Genomic DNA, 16,653 nt, shown 5'->3' on the forward strand with positions numbered 1-16,653 from the left:
GTGTATGAGTGTATTGCCTGTATGTATGTAAGTGCACCCATGTCGTGCAGTGCTGCGGAGATCAGAAGAGGGCTTTGGATTCCCCTGGAACTGGAGTTAAGGATGGTTCGTAGCCGCCTTGTGGGTGCTGGAAATCGAACCCTGGTCCTCTGCAAGAGTAGTCAGTGCTCTTAACCGCTGAGCCATCTCTCCAGCCCAGGGGGACATTTTCATCATCACCCCATCATTTCTACTTTCTGAAACCAGCAGAGTAAAATATGGGAGTTGGAAACTGTTATGTTTTTACCTAAATCTAACGATGTAGTGCAAACTTACATTGTTATCATGCGTGTTAGGCAGATCTATTTCACTTCAGTTGCTAGGAATATTCTTAGCAAACACTTACCGGTGTGTTTAGCAGCGACCAGGCCATTGACGATGATGTAGAAGTTTATTAGGACATGAAGCGAGGAATAACCTAAAAGTAATTCTGGAGGATAGGCTACTAGGAGGCAAATGCCTCACAGGCAGAAATTCATTGAATTGCATGCATTTATGATATGTTGGCTAACAGAAGGTTAAGCATTTGAACTCAGATTTCTTATTAGACTCTCCCCAACATGCGGGCCACCCACCAGTTGCAAGGCATGATGACACGACAGATGACTCGTCCTCCTTGGTAGCAGTATGGGTATGGGTAGTAACCTAGCAAGGGTTCACAGACACGGCGACAGTAGCGGTTGCCTCGACGGCAGTAAATACAACAGTAACCTCTCTCATCCAGCATGGGGTCAAATTCGATTCCATTTTCTGTCTGAAAGAAGAAGATAGTGTTGGAGGAAAAAGTTCACTAGGAAGAGGTTCCACCAAGCAGGGGAGGACCATGTGACTCTCATTTAGGGAGCTGGTAAGCAATTAAATTCCTTAGCTAGATCACAGAGATGTAGCAATAGAAATCAAAGCTTTTCTTTTTTAAGTGAACTTCCTGGAGAACCCAAGTTTCTTAAACATTTGTATGTTAAAACCATCATAATTTTTGCAATTTATTTGCGAGGCAGTTTTATAAGGGTTCTTTGTTTTCCTCCCAGAGAAGAATAAAATGGACATAACTCACATAGTCATTTATTGGAAGGTCTTCCTCACTTGATGCTTGTCTGGTGTGACGGGTCTTCTCTAACTTTACCTGTGGGATTACCCACTGCTCATTTTGTTCAATCCCTTTTTTCTCATTGGTAGGAAAGTGAAGATCTTCACCATCTTCCTCAAAGTCTTGTAATTCTGAAACTAAGATAATAAACTCAAAGTTGTGATGCAATTATTTTGCAAACATTTCTGAAAGAAGTGTTTGGGAGAATAGAAGTTGAGGATAGTGATTTTTTTCTGTCTTTTGACTGGCATAACCTAGGCATGCATCGGCTACTTCACCAAGTTCTTTCAGTTGACATCGTAAAGACTATCACCTCCCCATCCCAACCTCTTTGTTTAGCATCAAACATTTACCCCTTTTCCTAGCACTATAGTCATTTAAAAATAGGAAAAGAGACTTCTGTCTCTCAGTGTCTTTAGCCTTATGTGTTTAAAAATATTTAGTTATTGTTTGACTTGACATGGTGTCTGCTGTCCTCTCCTACCAGGTCTCTTCTCTTTGGTATGTGTGTGGTGTGTGTGTGTTTTTAACTTTCTATTTGGAAATAATCTTAAGTCTGTGGGATTGGCTAGGCAGTTAGGGTGAAAAGACCCCAAAGAGAAGTAGCCAGTTTATTGGCTAAAAGTCAAAATGACCTTGGGCCTCTTAGCAACATACTCTGTTCCAAAGGCCAAAAATGTCAAAAGTATTTGGGAGCTCTTATCTAATCCCTAAAAGATTTTAGGGTTACCACTTCAGAGGGGGGAATGTTAGAGTAGCCAAAAGCCCCATAAAAATAAATAAATGAAAGAAGAAAAAAAGAAAAGAAAAAGAAAAAAGTGATGGGGAGATAGAGGAGGTGTTGGAGGTAGGGAATGGGCATAGATTTAATCAAAACACCTTATATGCATGTATGAAATTCTCAATAAAGTTTTTGTAAAAGTTAAAAAAAAAGAGTTGCAGATAGCACCAGTTTCATATATCCTTGACTTAGCTTTTCCTGTTATCTTACACAATGATAGTATCATTATCAAAAATAAGAAGTTGGTTAACATTGGTTCAGTGCCATTAACTAAACTAAACACTTTATTTACCAGTATTTCCACTAATATTCTTTGTTTTGCAGCATCTAGTCCAGGTTACCGGATTGTGTTTAGTCACCTTAGAAAAATATCTCTAAATAATACCAATAGAGGCATGCATTTCTGGGATTGCTTGTCTTGAGTAATATAGTAATCTATGTGCAGAATGAGGGAGGCCAAAATCTATGTCAGCTAGACAGACTAAGGTGTCTAGGGACCTTCATCTTCTATAGGCTGATTAGTAGTTGAAAATTATTCTTTTCTACTCTAGACCTCTAACCTTATATTACTTTCACAGTGATTCCTCAAACATCCACAAAGAAATTTGTACTGAAGTGATTGTCCTATATTCTGGGGAGAATGACACTACTTGACATGAGAATTCTTCTTGAGACAAGAGAGCACTGTTTGGGCTCTGCTCTCTCTAATTCTTGGGTTGGGCCCATTGTGGTTTTGAGGAATAGTCTGATATCCCTGCTGCAATGAATAGATGTGCAAAGAAAGATAGATTAGCTTTTTGCTATCACTAGTCACATTAGGGTGGTGTTACCTTTCCTGAGATATTTTAAAATCCTGTCAACATTAATTTATCTGATTTATAACTTGGCTGTGAAAAATTCCCTCTTCACCGCAGTCAGCATATACAGTTTCATCCAAGAAGGTATAAGCTTATCATTTGTTTTCCTAGAAATGTAATCTCTCATTGCTAAAAACATTAACCTGTTACTATCTCTCTCTCTTTCTCTCTTTCTCTCTCTCTCTCTCTCTCTCTCTCTCTCTCTCTCTCTCTCTCCCACACCCCCCCTCTCTTTTTGAGATAGCATCTTGTTCTGTAGCTCAGGGTGGCTTTGAACTCAAACTCTTCCTACCTCAACCTCTTGGAGGTTGGGAATTCAGATGTGCATCACCATGGCTCTCAAGTTACCATCACTGGAAGGTGGAGGAGATTGAAGTTAGGATACCATACCTGCTATTAGGGTGGGATTGATCCAATACATGGTCACATTATCACAAATCTCCAGAATTTTTGAATTTTTCAGAAAGTCTCGGTTTTCAATAGGTTTTTCTGCAGGGACCCAAATCACTGACTGTTCAAAGAAAGTTGTGGTGATTTCTTCATTCTGAAAGAAGAAAATAGCTCAGAGTTGGGATTGTGGAGCGACTAATACAAAGCGTGAGACATTATGGGCTACTGGAAAACACTATGTTTTGATTCTGAGTAACATTAATAATCCTAGCACTGGTTGCTGGTGAGCTGCCTCCTTGTCATGCAGACAGTAGGTGCCCACAGAGGAGTTGGGAACTGATCCTTTCCTTCTTGATCTCATAGAGGTGAAATAAGAGCTTTGTCTGCTATCATTTCACTTATAGTCATAAAGTCTTTCCATCATGTTCTGTGAGGCCCCTGGGCCATGCAGGTTTTAATTTGAGTTTCTGGAACCATGAATGATTTGCATTTTTTTCTTTTAAATGAGTGCTGTGAGTGCCTGCCTTGTTTTAGGCTTGCAGCTAGGGTTGAACACAGGATTTGACCTCAAGCTGAAAAAACTCCTATAATCCAAACTAGTGAAATTAGTTAAATAGCAAGTGAACCTAACTTTCTGTTTTTTTTTTTCAAGAAATTGTCTATTACCGGTAGCCTGTTTTTTTATGTTTTTAAAGTCTCCAACTTATAGAAACTGGACTTATTTTATTCCTTTCAATCTGTATGCTTACAGTTGATCTCACAGAGTTGCATTACAGAGGCTTTCTAATGTTAAGATTCCTTCTCTCCCATTTCTAACACTGGAAATAGTTGTTTTGCCTACCTAGTTCTTACTCACCAGTAAAGCTGCAACACTTTACCCTGACTCTTAAGAAGGCATTTTCTTTACTCTTTTGTTTCTTTCTGGCTATATGATTTCAGTATATTTACTTACTCTCTGAAATATGCCTTTGTGTAATTGTTCTCCGGGTCATTCACGACTTGCAAACCCTGGCTCTTTTGCCCTTGAGTCTGTAAAGACCTTGGAATGTATTGAAAGGAATTTTATAAAATGAGGTTGATGTGCCGACTAGCTTTGTTAGCAAAATCAGGGCTATTTATATACCTGCTCTGCATGTTTAACATGCGCACTCCATGGCTACAGTGGTGCGGGAAGTACAGAATAAGAGGGACTTGTAATTCAAGATCACAAATTTGTCTAGTTTTTTTTTTAAACCTATAGTGTGAAATTCTGTTTTCTTGAAGATGCAATAATTTTACTAGCGTTAGCGCTATCTCATTTGGAAATGTCTTGTTTTATCACTTTGGGCTCTCGTTGTTAGCTATCCATACTCAAATATATTACTTTCTCTAAACATCATCATATTGGGGTGGGGGGAACACCATAGTGCATATTTGGAGGTCAAAGTACAACTTAAGGGAGTCAGTTCTCTCCTGCCTTGTGGATCCCAGTCCTGAACTTAGGTCATCAGACTTGGTAGCAGGCTCCCTTAGTGGCTGAGCCATGTCACCAGCCCTGTAGCAGCCTTTTCATCCTATTGATTCTCTTTTCATGTTATAATTGCCACCTATACTCATTCCTAATTTCATGGAAGTTGATCTGTTTCTCAGAAGCATCTAACCTGAGCTTATTAGTAACAAACCAAAATCCTAAAAAAATGTCTCATTAACACAGACCTTAGCAGCATAACATCTTCTCTGGGGATATTTTCTTCCTTTTCTTGGGAATTCCAGGAACAAGGGTTGTAAGTTTTCTAGCCCCAAGGAGACCAGTAGCATGAAAGAATAATGTGGGAACCAGTGACAGCTATGAGACACGGGTAAGGAAAAGGAAAAAGTGCAACCCACCTCTCAGAAAAGAAAAAGAAAAAAAAGATAAACATGTAAGTGATGAGTGGGAAAATGTGAAACAACAGAGGAAGAAGAGCTTTCTATGTACACAGAGTCCACTGTGCCATTGTCATTTTAGATTTCCAGCCTAAAAATACAAAATCAAACTAAACTAAACCAGCTCAATGCTTCTTTTTTTTCTTGCTACAGTAGAGGTATGGTGTCACAATATGGCCTTGACAGACGTGTAATAACAGAATACCATGGAAAAGTAACGAGCCTGGAGGGCTATAATGATTAATGTCTTTTAGGTAGTAATGATTTATCTCCCATGGCTTCCTGGGGGTCATTCATTCAGTGATCTGAGCAATGTCCTAGTTTGCCTCTTTGTAGTTTAGTAATGTTTCCAGAGAATTCATATTATATTGATGTTTTTGGCACCTTCTCTTTTGCATTTTCTATAGAGGAATACTTTAGATTATTACATTAGAAGCTCAACATATAATGGTAAGGTACATAAACAGAAATCTTTCAGACAGGTGAATGTTGGAGTGTGACAGAAATGGTATGAGCCCCAGGTAGCCTTGGGACAAATTTTCTTAAAGACTTTCTCTTAAGCAAGATTGCTTTTGTTTCTCTGGCTTATCCTTCCTGTAACTCTTTGGTTCATGAGAAAAACTGCAAAATTTTCATAGGTTTTCAGATATAGAGTATAGTGCTGTGCCCTAAAGCATGGACTCTAGTTCTTGAAAAGGTCTGAGTTCAAGACCTTAATCTGCTACTCACTAGCTCTGTAACCTTCAAGCAGTCACTTTTTGGTCCTGAGTCCCAGTTTCCATATTTGAAAATGGGGATAATAATAACATGTATTTATAAAATTGTTTGAGGATCAAATAAGAGTAGAGCATTTAGTACAATGATTGGCCAGTAAACAATGCCTTTTACTGCCATTTTTATTCTTACATACCTCATCTATTTCCTCTTCTGGCTCAGAAAATTCAGGAATCACTTTAATCTGAGTTTTAATAAAGCATTTTTGAAGACCCACAAAGTAGATGCCAGTGTATCCCTATTAAACAGAAAAAAACAATAATAACATTTCTTGAAATAGCCACAATTAATGAGTTCCATGACCTGTCAGAGCCCCAGACGAGCAGAATTTGAATTCAAATGGAAAGCTTTGTCTTATAAGTTAAATGAAGGTTAAAGGCTATTTTAAACTTGATTCAATTGTAATATTTTAAGTAGAAGCCTTAAGGGGAGGCATCCAACTTACATTTTTAAAGTCATGTACTTCCAATGTCTCATCAGTGCCATTTCCACTTCTGAATATTTCTGTTCTGGTCATGGGATCGATTTCCATGTAAATCTTCTTCTTCTCACCATTACTGTAGAAAGTGTGCTCCATGTCATAGGTCTGGGAGAGCAGAGGAAAACAAGCGCTAAGATACTCTGTGTGTCCCTTCATAAAATGCTTTAATTGGGTAATATCTGGGGCACCTTCTCTTTCCAGAACTTTTGTAGTGAGGCGTCATCTCTGGAGCTTGCCACTGGGAATCTCTGAAACTTGAGATTAAAGTGAGGTGCTTTTTGGCATTTAGGCTGATAGGGGATCCCTTCAGAGACAGTGTTTTATATTCAAGCCAAGTTGCTGAGCTAATTACGAAGAACTCCAACAGTTTTCTTGGCAAATTCCACTAAACAGCAATTGATATTCTGTAAACCAGCCTGTAAAGTGTTTTCTCCTTGTGTTAAGCCTAGGAATCACCTAAAATCTATGCTGTTTCTTTAAGCTACCACTTCCTTTTCTAAGTGGTCTGTGATTACCCTTGCCATAAAATTCACTAGGTCCAAGAAAGAGATTTGAAAACATTTAGAGTGGTTAGATATTACTCTCTGCTTTCATATCTATCCAAGGTTTTAAGAGTTCCCTAGTATTATTGAGTTTGCCATTTTTAGAACCCAAAGATGTTCTTCTTGGTGGATATTAGACCATAGTCTTACCCTGTATGTGTTTACTTTCTTTTGTCCTTAAACTCTAGGAAACAGTCATCTGCTTTCCCCTAGCCCTCTGTTTTATAGGCTAACCAACCCCATTGTTACTCCTGGGTTCTGGTCTTATAAATGAGATTCCATTGTTTTCAAGTTCTCTGGATTTCCTTGTGTTGAAAGACTTTGGCAACAGGGTCAGGTCCCATGCATAAGTAACAGAATCTTCCAAGGAGAGTGCCTTGGAAAAGTTGATCATCATGTGTTTCTTTAGTGGTTGGAACAAATCCCCAGACTTACTTCTGATCTCTAAAAGCGACAGTTCTCTTTCTACAATACAAGTGAACCAGTCCCATGAATATTCTACTTTGAGTAAGTATGTGACCTATAACTTGGGACATATTTGGGTCTAGGCACAACTATCAGCTCAAAAAAAGTTTGATAGCTGTTGCAAACCATGCCAGCATTGATGGTGCTCTTCAGAAGTCTACCTTCTCTCTTTTCTTAGGAGGCTCTTGTCTATTAAATTTCTGCATATTCACTTGTCTTTATGAAAAGGCAACTTGCCTACAGAGCTAGTGTTGCTTTCTAATAATACAGTTCCCAGCGGCAGCCTCCTCATGGAGCTTGCACTGGGTCGTGTTGTTTTTCAGTGTCTGCTGATGTCTGTGACAGCATGTTAGTTTAACCTGGTCAAATTTTTCCCAACTCAAGTAGAGAAACAAGTTGGATAGGTCGGTAGAAAGAAGTGTTACTTCAAGCGTGAAAAGTCGAATGTAGCCTCTGCAAAGAAAAACAGAGACAAAGCCATTTTACCTCTTTGTAACCCTACAGTGACTTAGACATGGATAGCAGTTATTTGTTGAGTAAGTGTTCTTATCAATGACACAGTCTTATCATCCTAAAGGAAAGTCTTGAACGCTGGCAAGCTCTTGTAAGAGATCCCTTTAATAGGCAAGGAAAACAGTGCTGAGAACCCTCCAGCAACTACAGGGTTAACTTGGGCCGGCCTGGTTTGTGACAGGTAGAAAATTCCTTTAGGCTTCTTATTTGCTTCTGCTTATAAATATGTTCTCATTTCCAGCTCTGCAGCCAGCTGGAGAAGAGAAACTTCTACGTATGGCAACAAATTGAGCTCTCAGTCAGTTGGCTGACCTAAGCAGAGGACAGAGGCATCCACTTCAGATACAGTCTTGTCAGGTTTCCCAATAGGGGGCAGTTTCTTTAGAAATATTATCCATTGTTGAGACAAATTTTGACACCACTAACCACCAGGGGCTGGAGTGGAGTGTTTGTTTCATCAGTAGCACCACTGATGGGTTATTGCACGGAAAAATTGGGTTAGAGACTAGGGGATATTGGACTGAGGCCTACCTGGGCAAAAGAGAAAATACAGACTGTGTTTTCAATCATCAGTAGAAGACTATGGAACCATACTGGCGACATTTAAAATTTCAGTGTACTTCTGTGGAATGAATTTTCCTGCACTGTTGGCAATGTACTTTATTTGGACACCTTTCTGGATGAGAACTATTGGAAACTGCCGCGCTCAGCAGATCTTGATTAGTCTCAATATTCCTGCAAAGAATTATTTTTTGTTTGTTTGTTTTGTTGTTGTGTTAGCTGAGAAAGAAGAGGGTCTGTGCTAATTGAATCTATTAACAAGCTTGTTAATTTTGTGTTAGCAGTGGTACATGCCTTCCTAAACAGAGTGAGATCAGAATGACTTGATTTATGTGTGAATCCTTGGTGTGTGTGTTGGGGGCGGGGTTAAGAGTCAGGAGCTACCTATTCACCCAGATGGAATTCTGTTATCAAAGGGGTCCTTTTGAAACACACTGTCCTTTCTCTAGGAAGATGATGCCAGTGGCTCACTTTGGATTATGTGGGGATGGTTTTTAGCAAATCCAGACATACTGTCTCAATCAGGTCCCTGTGGAGCATGCTGCTTCCTTGGGTAATGGCTATGCAAGCTGCACTGGCCCATATGAAGACTGAGCTCATGCCTTTGGCAGCAGAAGTACATTGCTGTCTGTTAAGCTCCCTGGCTCCTGGGTCAAGGTTCCTGAAGATGAAGAAGTAAACGGCTTTGTCCTCTCCAGGAACACACTAAAGATGAGACAGGATGGCTGGCCTTAGAAAGACGTGAGTGGGTTCCAAGCACCTCTCCTCAGACACTGCTCCCAACTTAGCTTTATTCCCAGAGGGACAGAGCAAGGGCAGCGTGTGACCGGGAATACACCCTTGCCAAATTGGCAAATAGATGAGTCCTTTTTCTAGTATCCTCATACCCTGTTCATTCTGTTCCATCACAGCCTTTTTCTATACCCTTCTCATTTACATCTGTCCCTTTGTCTATCTAGACAACCAGGAATCTGCCAATGCTTCAAAAAGGTCTTATATGAGAGAAGAAATCAATCTGACAAGTGATTTCACATTTAGATATTAGCAATGGATACTTGTCAGTTTAAAAAATAGAATGCAATACTTCACTCAAAGGAATGAAGTTGCAATGGTGGATTTTAGGCACTGTGTCACATGAGAAGGAGATATCTGTGGGCAAAGGCATCTTTCCAACAGAACCTAAACAGGCTCTTATTCTATCCATACACAAGGCTGGCACTGCAAGAATCAGAATGTTGGAATGGGATAGAGAGGCCAGTGCAGTGGCAGATGTGTATTTAAACCCAGGCAGTGTGTAAGAAGACAACGTAACAAAATACAGAGACACAACCTTTTTCTCTTCCCTGTCCAGGAATTCTGTCCTCAATCCAGTTAAATCCCTCAGGCAGCCAATAAGCCCTAACTTCCCCCTTCAATGTGAACAGTTTGCCGTTTTCTTGTCTCTATTGGCGACAGTCTCTGAGATGAGAAAAGAAAGCTTTTTATAAAGAGTAAAGCTGACTCACACCTCAATATGATGGATCTGTTTTGGGGGCAAGTAGCTTTAGCCTGTCCTGACTGGGATTTGAGGACATTTGGCTTAGGTTTGTTTTTTGAAACCTGTGATTAATCTAGCTGGTCTTTTTTTCCCACCTTCATCCTTTACTGTCTGTTTATGAGGTACACTCTCCAAAGGTGAAATACATGCTCAGAATAGCTGGCTAGCAGGTGTGAGGCTGGAAGGAAGGGAAGGGAAGGCATTGTACCATATTATTACCAACCTAGCCTGTGGGAATTAAAGGGCCTCTGGGTATTTCTTTACCAACACAGTACAGACAGATTGTTTCTTATGCATAGCTGGACTTCTGCATCTTCAATCACCAGCTCTCAGCCCTGAAAAAAATTGGCATAAGCAGCCACACATTCCTCTTTTTTTTTTCAAAAAAGCCATTTTTTCATCTACAGACGTGAACTTGTTGGTAAGTTTCCCTCTACCCACAGTACCCACCCCTAATTTCTAAATTCAACTGAAAAGAGGAAAGAATTCTCAGACAAGCTTCGTTTTAATCTTAGCCTTACTGCTTACAAGCTGTATGACTTTGGGGAAGCCACTGAATGCCCCTGAGTGTTCAGTACCTAGGTTTATCCTGTATACTTTTCTAGTTGCAATGTTGGATAGTTGACAAATCCAGTTTTTCTCAGAATTGATCTGGCTCCTCTCCAGTTGAACATTGGATTGTAGCTGCCTGTTGGTCACCTGGGTTACTTCTCCCAAAATCTCCATAGTTACTCAGCTACTCATCACATTCTCTTTGAAGGCTCATGCTCTGCTTGGTATTACCACATAAAGCGCTCAAAAAGATTGCCTTAGGAGAAAGGCGTTAAGAATATACTCATAACAATCAGAGTCTGGATTTGTGTAATTGGTAGGAGCTGCCCCTGAATAGTCCAAAGTAAGAACAGGGCCACTAAGGATTATTATACAAGGGTAGACTTGGATCTTGAAATGCTTTAAGAGGAAAGGAAAACAAAGAGATGTCTTCTTTTCTAAAATGCTTATGTGGCACCATCTGGTGAAGCTCAGTTCCCCTGCTTAAGAGATTCCAGTTACATCTCCAGCTTTTTCCTTAAGGGTATAAATGCTTCTCCAGACCAACATTTCAACCATTAGACTATTGTATATGAAATCTTAGGGAATCTAGCAAGAAAAGTTGTCTCTGTGTGTGTGCCTAGAGATGAGTAAAGACAGTTGGTCTTGGGCTAATGCTAGTATTTAAAAAAATACATTAAAAGAAAACTGACCCAGACTTGGCAAGAAAATACTTCTGAAAAAAGGATTTTCAGCTTAGAATGATCTTGGGCTTGAAACTGAATGGTCCTGTTTTAGTGGTCTTCTAAAGTTGAGGTTGGATGGGGAGGGTGGAATGCTTGTCTATCTATGACCGCTCATCTCATACTAGTAGAATGTAAAAATTGAAGGAACATCTCTTGGAATGTATTGATTACTGTGTGGGACTGAAAGCTTCCCAGCACCCCTAAAATCACCACACAGTTCTGAAGTATGGCAGGAAGGACATAATTTCTTTCTTTTATCATGTTTCTGCCTCATTCAGCAAAGGTTTGGAAAAATGGGATACAAAATTTGTGCTCTGTTTATAAACCATTCCCTTAAGGAGGACTGGGCTTTTCTGATTTGTTTTCTCCATATTTTGCATTGATTAGCTGAAAAACTGCCTTCTAATTGTTTCAAGTTAGGTTTGATGTGGAACACAGGGAGATTTAAGTAAGACTATTTCTCCACTGTGTCTAAATCACTGCTTAGAAGTGAATCCTCAATATGGTACTCTCTCAAAATCTCTCTAGCTAAATAGGTCTCCACTGCTTGGTTAAGAAGATGAGCACAGAGTCCTATAGACATGGCTGTCATTTACCTCCAGTGGCTTCTGCGTATGACTGTACCTCAGAGAGCCTGGGGTCTGGGAAGAAGTGCAACAGCTTATTCAGAATTGACCCTCCTTTAATTTTGATTTACTTTCTTGTGTGTGTGTGTGTGTGTGTGTGTGTGTGTGTGTGTGTGTGTGTGTGTGTGTGTCTGTGTGTGCATGCATACACACTCACATGGATACTTGAGGTGTATCAAGAGTCAAACACTGCTTACTCCCTTTTAGAGATCAGGAATCTGGATCTTTTGTGCATACCAAGGTGGGTGGGAAAGGAAAGGCTTAGTAGCATGAAATGTCAACACCAGATGTAGGATGTTAAATAAACACTGTTTATTATAAACAGATGTTGAAAAACAAAACAAGAAGGAGGTGTTGTGGGAGTTGGAAGAGAAAACACTAAGAACTTGGAGAAAGCCCCAGGAAAACAAAGAAGTCACTAAAATCAACAAGCACAATCCCATCAATAGTTAGTTCTGCCTAGGGCCCCACCGTCTTCACAAGTTCCACAGTCTACTAGATCAAAATCCAGAAAAGCCTGGGTTTCACCCTGCTGATTGATGTTTCTTTCCAGCCCATACTATTAAGGGGAGCATCTTAAATTTATGCAAGATGCTTGGATCATTTTCCTTTGGAAATATTTTTCCAAGAATAATCTGGCTACTTTTATTTACTTTATATTCTTTACTGTTCTCTGAGGCAGGATTATTCAGAGTCTTGGCAATTGGGAACATGTCTGGGGTGCAGAAGGTAAAAAGTTGACAGGTGATGAATCCATATCTCCACCTGGCCTCCTGATTTACAATGAACTCAACCTGATCTTATGGGGAAGGCTAGAATTTACATATAAAAGGTAACACATTGCAAATCCCCATTGAAATGGAAAGTAAACAATCTTTGTTCGCAGTAGAAAATCTTGCCCTAGGCGACACATACTGTCTTTTATCTGGATAGCTTCATAATTGGTTGTGCCCATTTCTGAGACTCCTTTTGGTGAAAAATTACATCCTAAGATAAATTACTTCACCAGACTTTGGAATTTTTATAAACTTTATCTGGTAGCACACCCCCGTCTTTTCTATGTGCACTGACTGTTTTGTTTGGTTTCAGGAGTTACATAATTGCTCTTTAGAAACCATTTTTAAAAGAACTGTAATGAAAAACAAAGATAATCTAATTGGAAGGGAGAGGAGACCATGAGCCCAGCTAATGAGTTTGAATTCATATAAGATAAAGATGAAATCTGCCCCTAGTCATTTATTACTATACTGAGCAAATACCCCTGAAGATTAGAACAACACATAAACCTTTCAGAATAGTATCAATGTATACAATCAAACAAGAAAGGCTATCTGGCCTCTCTTTAGACAGGTATCATTGAATAGTACAAAGGATTACCTCCCTACCAAATCCAGTGAAGACATCATACACATGATAACTAAATTGATTTATGGTCCTGTAACATATATAATTTTCAAGAGAATCTGTGTTCGACTTTTGGGCTAGCACGTCACTTTAGGAATTAGCTAAGTGGTACTATGATTGTGCTGGAATGAACTTTGGCACTCGTATTCATTTTCTGTTTTTTTCCTGATCTTTGTTGCTGTGTATACCTTGCTAGCCTTAACATAGTTGACTTCTCTAGAAAGACATCTGAATGGTAAGTAGTTCAAAAGCAGTAGGACAGTGGTGGGGACTAACTATACATGTTGGTTGGTGCCTGAAATCCTTTCTGGAACATGATGTGAATAAAAAGGCAAATAAACAAGTAGGCTTGTTTGCTCTCCCTCCTACTTAAACTTGGTAAGGTATCCTTTGAGACTAAATGAAAATGGGTATTGTGGCAGAGGTGGAGAATCCCAGAGTAGCTATGCCTTCCTTTTCTGTTTTCTTTTGGACAGTTAGCCAATTTTCTATCTTTCCCCCTCTGTCTCTGTTTCTCCATCCACTCTGTGCTCCTATTGCTCCTTTGGCTCCTAATGGTCCATGCCAAACCATTTTCTTCTTGTCTCATTCTCCCTCCTGGATCGGTGCCTTTTCTCCCCTACATCTGCTACCAAACTAAATAGAAATGAGCATCTCCTAACAGCAAATTAGCAGCAGCAGAAGGAAAAGCAATAACAACAACTCACAGGAAGAATATGTCAAAGCCATAGCCTGTCTTCATGCCTTATAGTCTCATTCAAATGGAAGGTGTTAGCATGAAAAGACTATGGTTTTATTTGGGTCACATCTAAACTTGTCAATTGCATGTGAGCCCGAGAATAGCAATAACACAAATGCACAAACCACAATGGCAGCCAAGCTTTAACGAATGACCTCAATATCAGAAGCTTTCTGAGATATCTGTGATTAGAAACTTGGTGTAGCTTCCTTCTATTTGGGCCTTCTTATCTCAATGCAACAATGATTATGACTGCTAAGGAGATGAAAGTCTCTGGTTCTGGTTAAGTCATATATAAATGTGAACTCAGGTATGAGAATTATTTCTTCTAAAATACTTTCTCCCTCTCCTTGCAGCAGATGCATTAAGTCAGAAACATAATCCTTGAAAATTCTTTGCTGCCATTTCTGGTGGTTTCTCCTTATGTGGCAGTATGGTTATTTTCCATTAGTTTCTGCCCAGAACATTGAAAGAAAGATGGAAAGTATTTTTTCTTACAGTAAAAAATTTGCTTCCAGGAGATTTAACTACTTACAGTCAAGCATAAAGGAATGGTTAAACCTACCTCCTGTCACTACTAACCACAATGTAGAAGACATTTTTTTTCCTTGCCAAAATAAGCAAATAAAAGGGAAAAACCTTGATTTACTTTTTTATACCATTATAAACAAACACAAAGTGATGTAAAAGATTTTTAATTTTCAGATTAATTTTCATGTCAATCACTAGTTAAATTCAAACTCAGAACAGAAACATTGGATAAGCTTCTATTACTTACTTTTTTGGGTACATCTGGCCAGAAGTGTTTGCTCCCCCAAAACAGGACAATTAGAGTTAAGGCCAGCACACCAAACAGCAGTCCACAAATCTTCAGTGATTTACATATCTTCTTGGATTTTAAAGCTTCTGCCTAAGCAAAGAACAGAGAGAATGAAACAATACACAATAAGCCTCAAAATAGGAAGCCATAGTTCAAAGTCTTTTCTGATTTCCCTTTCTAATGTTCACGTTGCAATACAATAAATCTGTGAAACCGTGCTTCTGCTCAAAAGGGAAAATATATGAATCAACTTACATTTAGAATGTGACAGTCCTCACAGTTCTCTGGAGGATTCTTTGCCATGGTCTCCCAGCACACAGTACTCTTTCTCTGCTTTGAGAGTACTGAGAGACCACTGCTAAGGTGGAGTTGCAAAAGAGTTGCCTAACAGATGCCAGAAGAGAAGCTGAATTTATATGGCTCAAATATGTCATACCAGAGCCGGAGGGAGCCCAGGGGCTCCTGTGCTGCGATTTGTTACATAGATATACCCATATATGTATATAACTTCTGTGCACAGAATTCCATCCAGAATGGCAAAGACAGAAGGTTATAATGAAAACTATTGTCCTGGGGGTTGGGTTGGAAGGGGATCAAGCCGAGGACACATTGAAATGATTTTTCACTATGAACTTAAAATACCAGTGGCAATACATGCTGCACACTCCAGAAATAAGCAAACAAAGCAAAAAGAGAACAAGGTTCTAATTTCAGTTCCAGGCAATTCAACAAATATTTATTGCAGGGATATTAAATGTCAGGTACTGTGCTGAGTGCTGGAAATTCAGAAGTGAATAAGATAGTGACTCTTCACTATGTAAAAACTCTTCAAGTACTGAGATCAATATGCCCTCAACTAGTTATAATTAAAAACAGGATATAATGAAGATTCATTATGAACGTTATCTCTTTATCCTATCTCTATGTTTATTTTCCTCTGCTTCACTTCCTTAATGATGATGTTCTTTATGCATCTGTCCCTGATGACCCTCTCACTTTACATACACTTCTTAGATTATCTCATCCACTCCCACAGTTACAATATCACTTAAAGAACAATGAAATCTAAATCTGTACCTGTAACCCAGTTTTTTTTTTTTTTAATTTCAAAACCTCTTAAATACCTTAAACATCTATATCTGGATGTAAGTCAGAAATCTCACACATATTGTGCTGTCTGTCAGATTTCTTTTAGATTTCCTTTCCCCCAAACTATTTTCTTTCCCATAATTCCATTTTTTAACTTAAGAAAACTTTATTGAGAATTTCATACATGCATATAAGGTGTTTTGATCAAATCCACACCCTCTCTCTCCCCTCCAACATCTCCCATATCTCTCCATCACTTATTTTATGACAACTAACTAACTTTCTTTCTTTCTTTCTTTCTTTCTTTCTTTCTTTCTTTCTTTCTTTCTTTCTTTCTTTCTTTCTTTCTTTCCCTTTCTTACTTAATGGGGGTTTTTGCTATTCTAACATTCCCCCTCTGAAGAGGTAACGTTAAAATATTTTAGGGATTAGATAAGAGCTCCCAAAAACTTTTGACATTTTTGGCCTTTGGAATAGAATATGTTGCTAAGAGGCCCAAGGACATTTTGACTTTTGCCAAGAAACTGGCTACTTTTCTTTGGGGTCTTTTTTACCCTAATTAACGGAGGCTACAATTAGTTCTCTGGGTCTTCCATAACAAAGCGCTGTAGAACAAATGCCTTAAATATTAAAATTTTACATACCTTTTAAAAAGATTTATGTTCTTATATTTTAATTGAATAGAACCCCTCCCATATCCTCATCTACCCCTACTGCCCCCCACCAAATTTAATTAATGTACTCTACTATATATGGCCTATAGAGT

The 16,653-nt window shown here is 39.0% G+C and overlaps 1 protein-coding gene across 1 annotated transcript; it reads right to left on the reverse strand.

Annotated features, from left to right (window-relative positions):
• Positions 1-411: 411 nt before the first annotated feature.
• Positions 412-15,298, reverse strand: Tnmd (tenomodulin). The gene is made up of 7 exons (XM_008848353.2): positions 15,054-15,298; positions 14,757-14,888; positions 6,279-6,419; positions 5,970-6,071; positions 3,155-3,308; positions 1,094-1,263; positions 412-793 (listed from the first exon to the last, which is right to left on the reverse strand). Exons 1-7 carry the CDS (start codon positions 15,099-15,101, stop codon positions 584-586), a joined length of 957 nt encoding a protein of 318 aa, XP_008846575.1. The 5' UTR covers positions 15,102-15,298; the 3' UTR covers positions 412-583.
• Positions 15,299-16,653: the final 1,355 nt, after the last annotated feature.

Source organism: Nannospalax galili, unplaced genomic scaffold (assembly GCF_000622305.1).
Source record: "Nannospalax galili isolate Female #2095 unplaced genomic scaffold, S.galili_v1.0 scaffold3, whole genome shotgun sequence".
NCBI classification, from domain to species: Eukaryota; Metazoa; Chordata; class Mammalia; order Rodentia; family Spalacidae; genus Nannospalax; species Nannospalax galili.

What these genes read in the sequence shown, in the direction of transcription:
- Tnmd (XM_008848353.2), bottom strand. Translation starts at nt 15,101, where the DNA reads ATGGCAAAGAATCCTCCAGAGAACTGTGAGGACTGTCACATTCTAAAT. An exon ending in AGGACTGTCACATTCTAAAT is followed by an intron (nt 14,889 to 15,053) that starts GTAAGTTGATTC and finishes TTCTTTGCTTAG; the next exon opens with GCAGAAGCTTTAAAATCCAA. An exon ending in AAGTACATGACTTTAAAAAT is followed by an intron (nt 6,072 to 6,278) that starts GTAAGTTGGATG and finishes TCTGTTTAATAG; the next exon opens with GGATACACTGGCATCTACTT.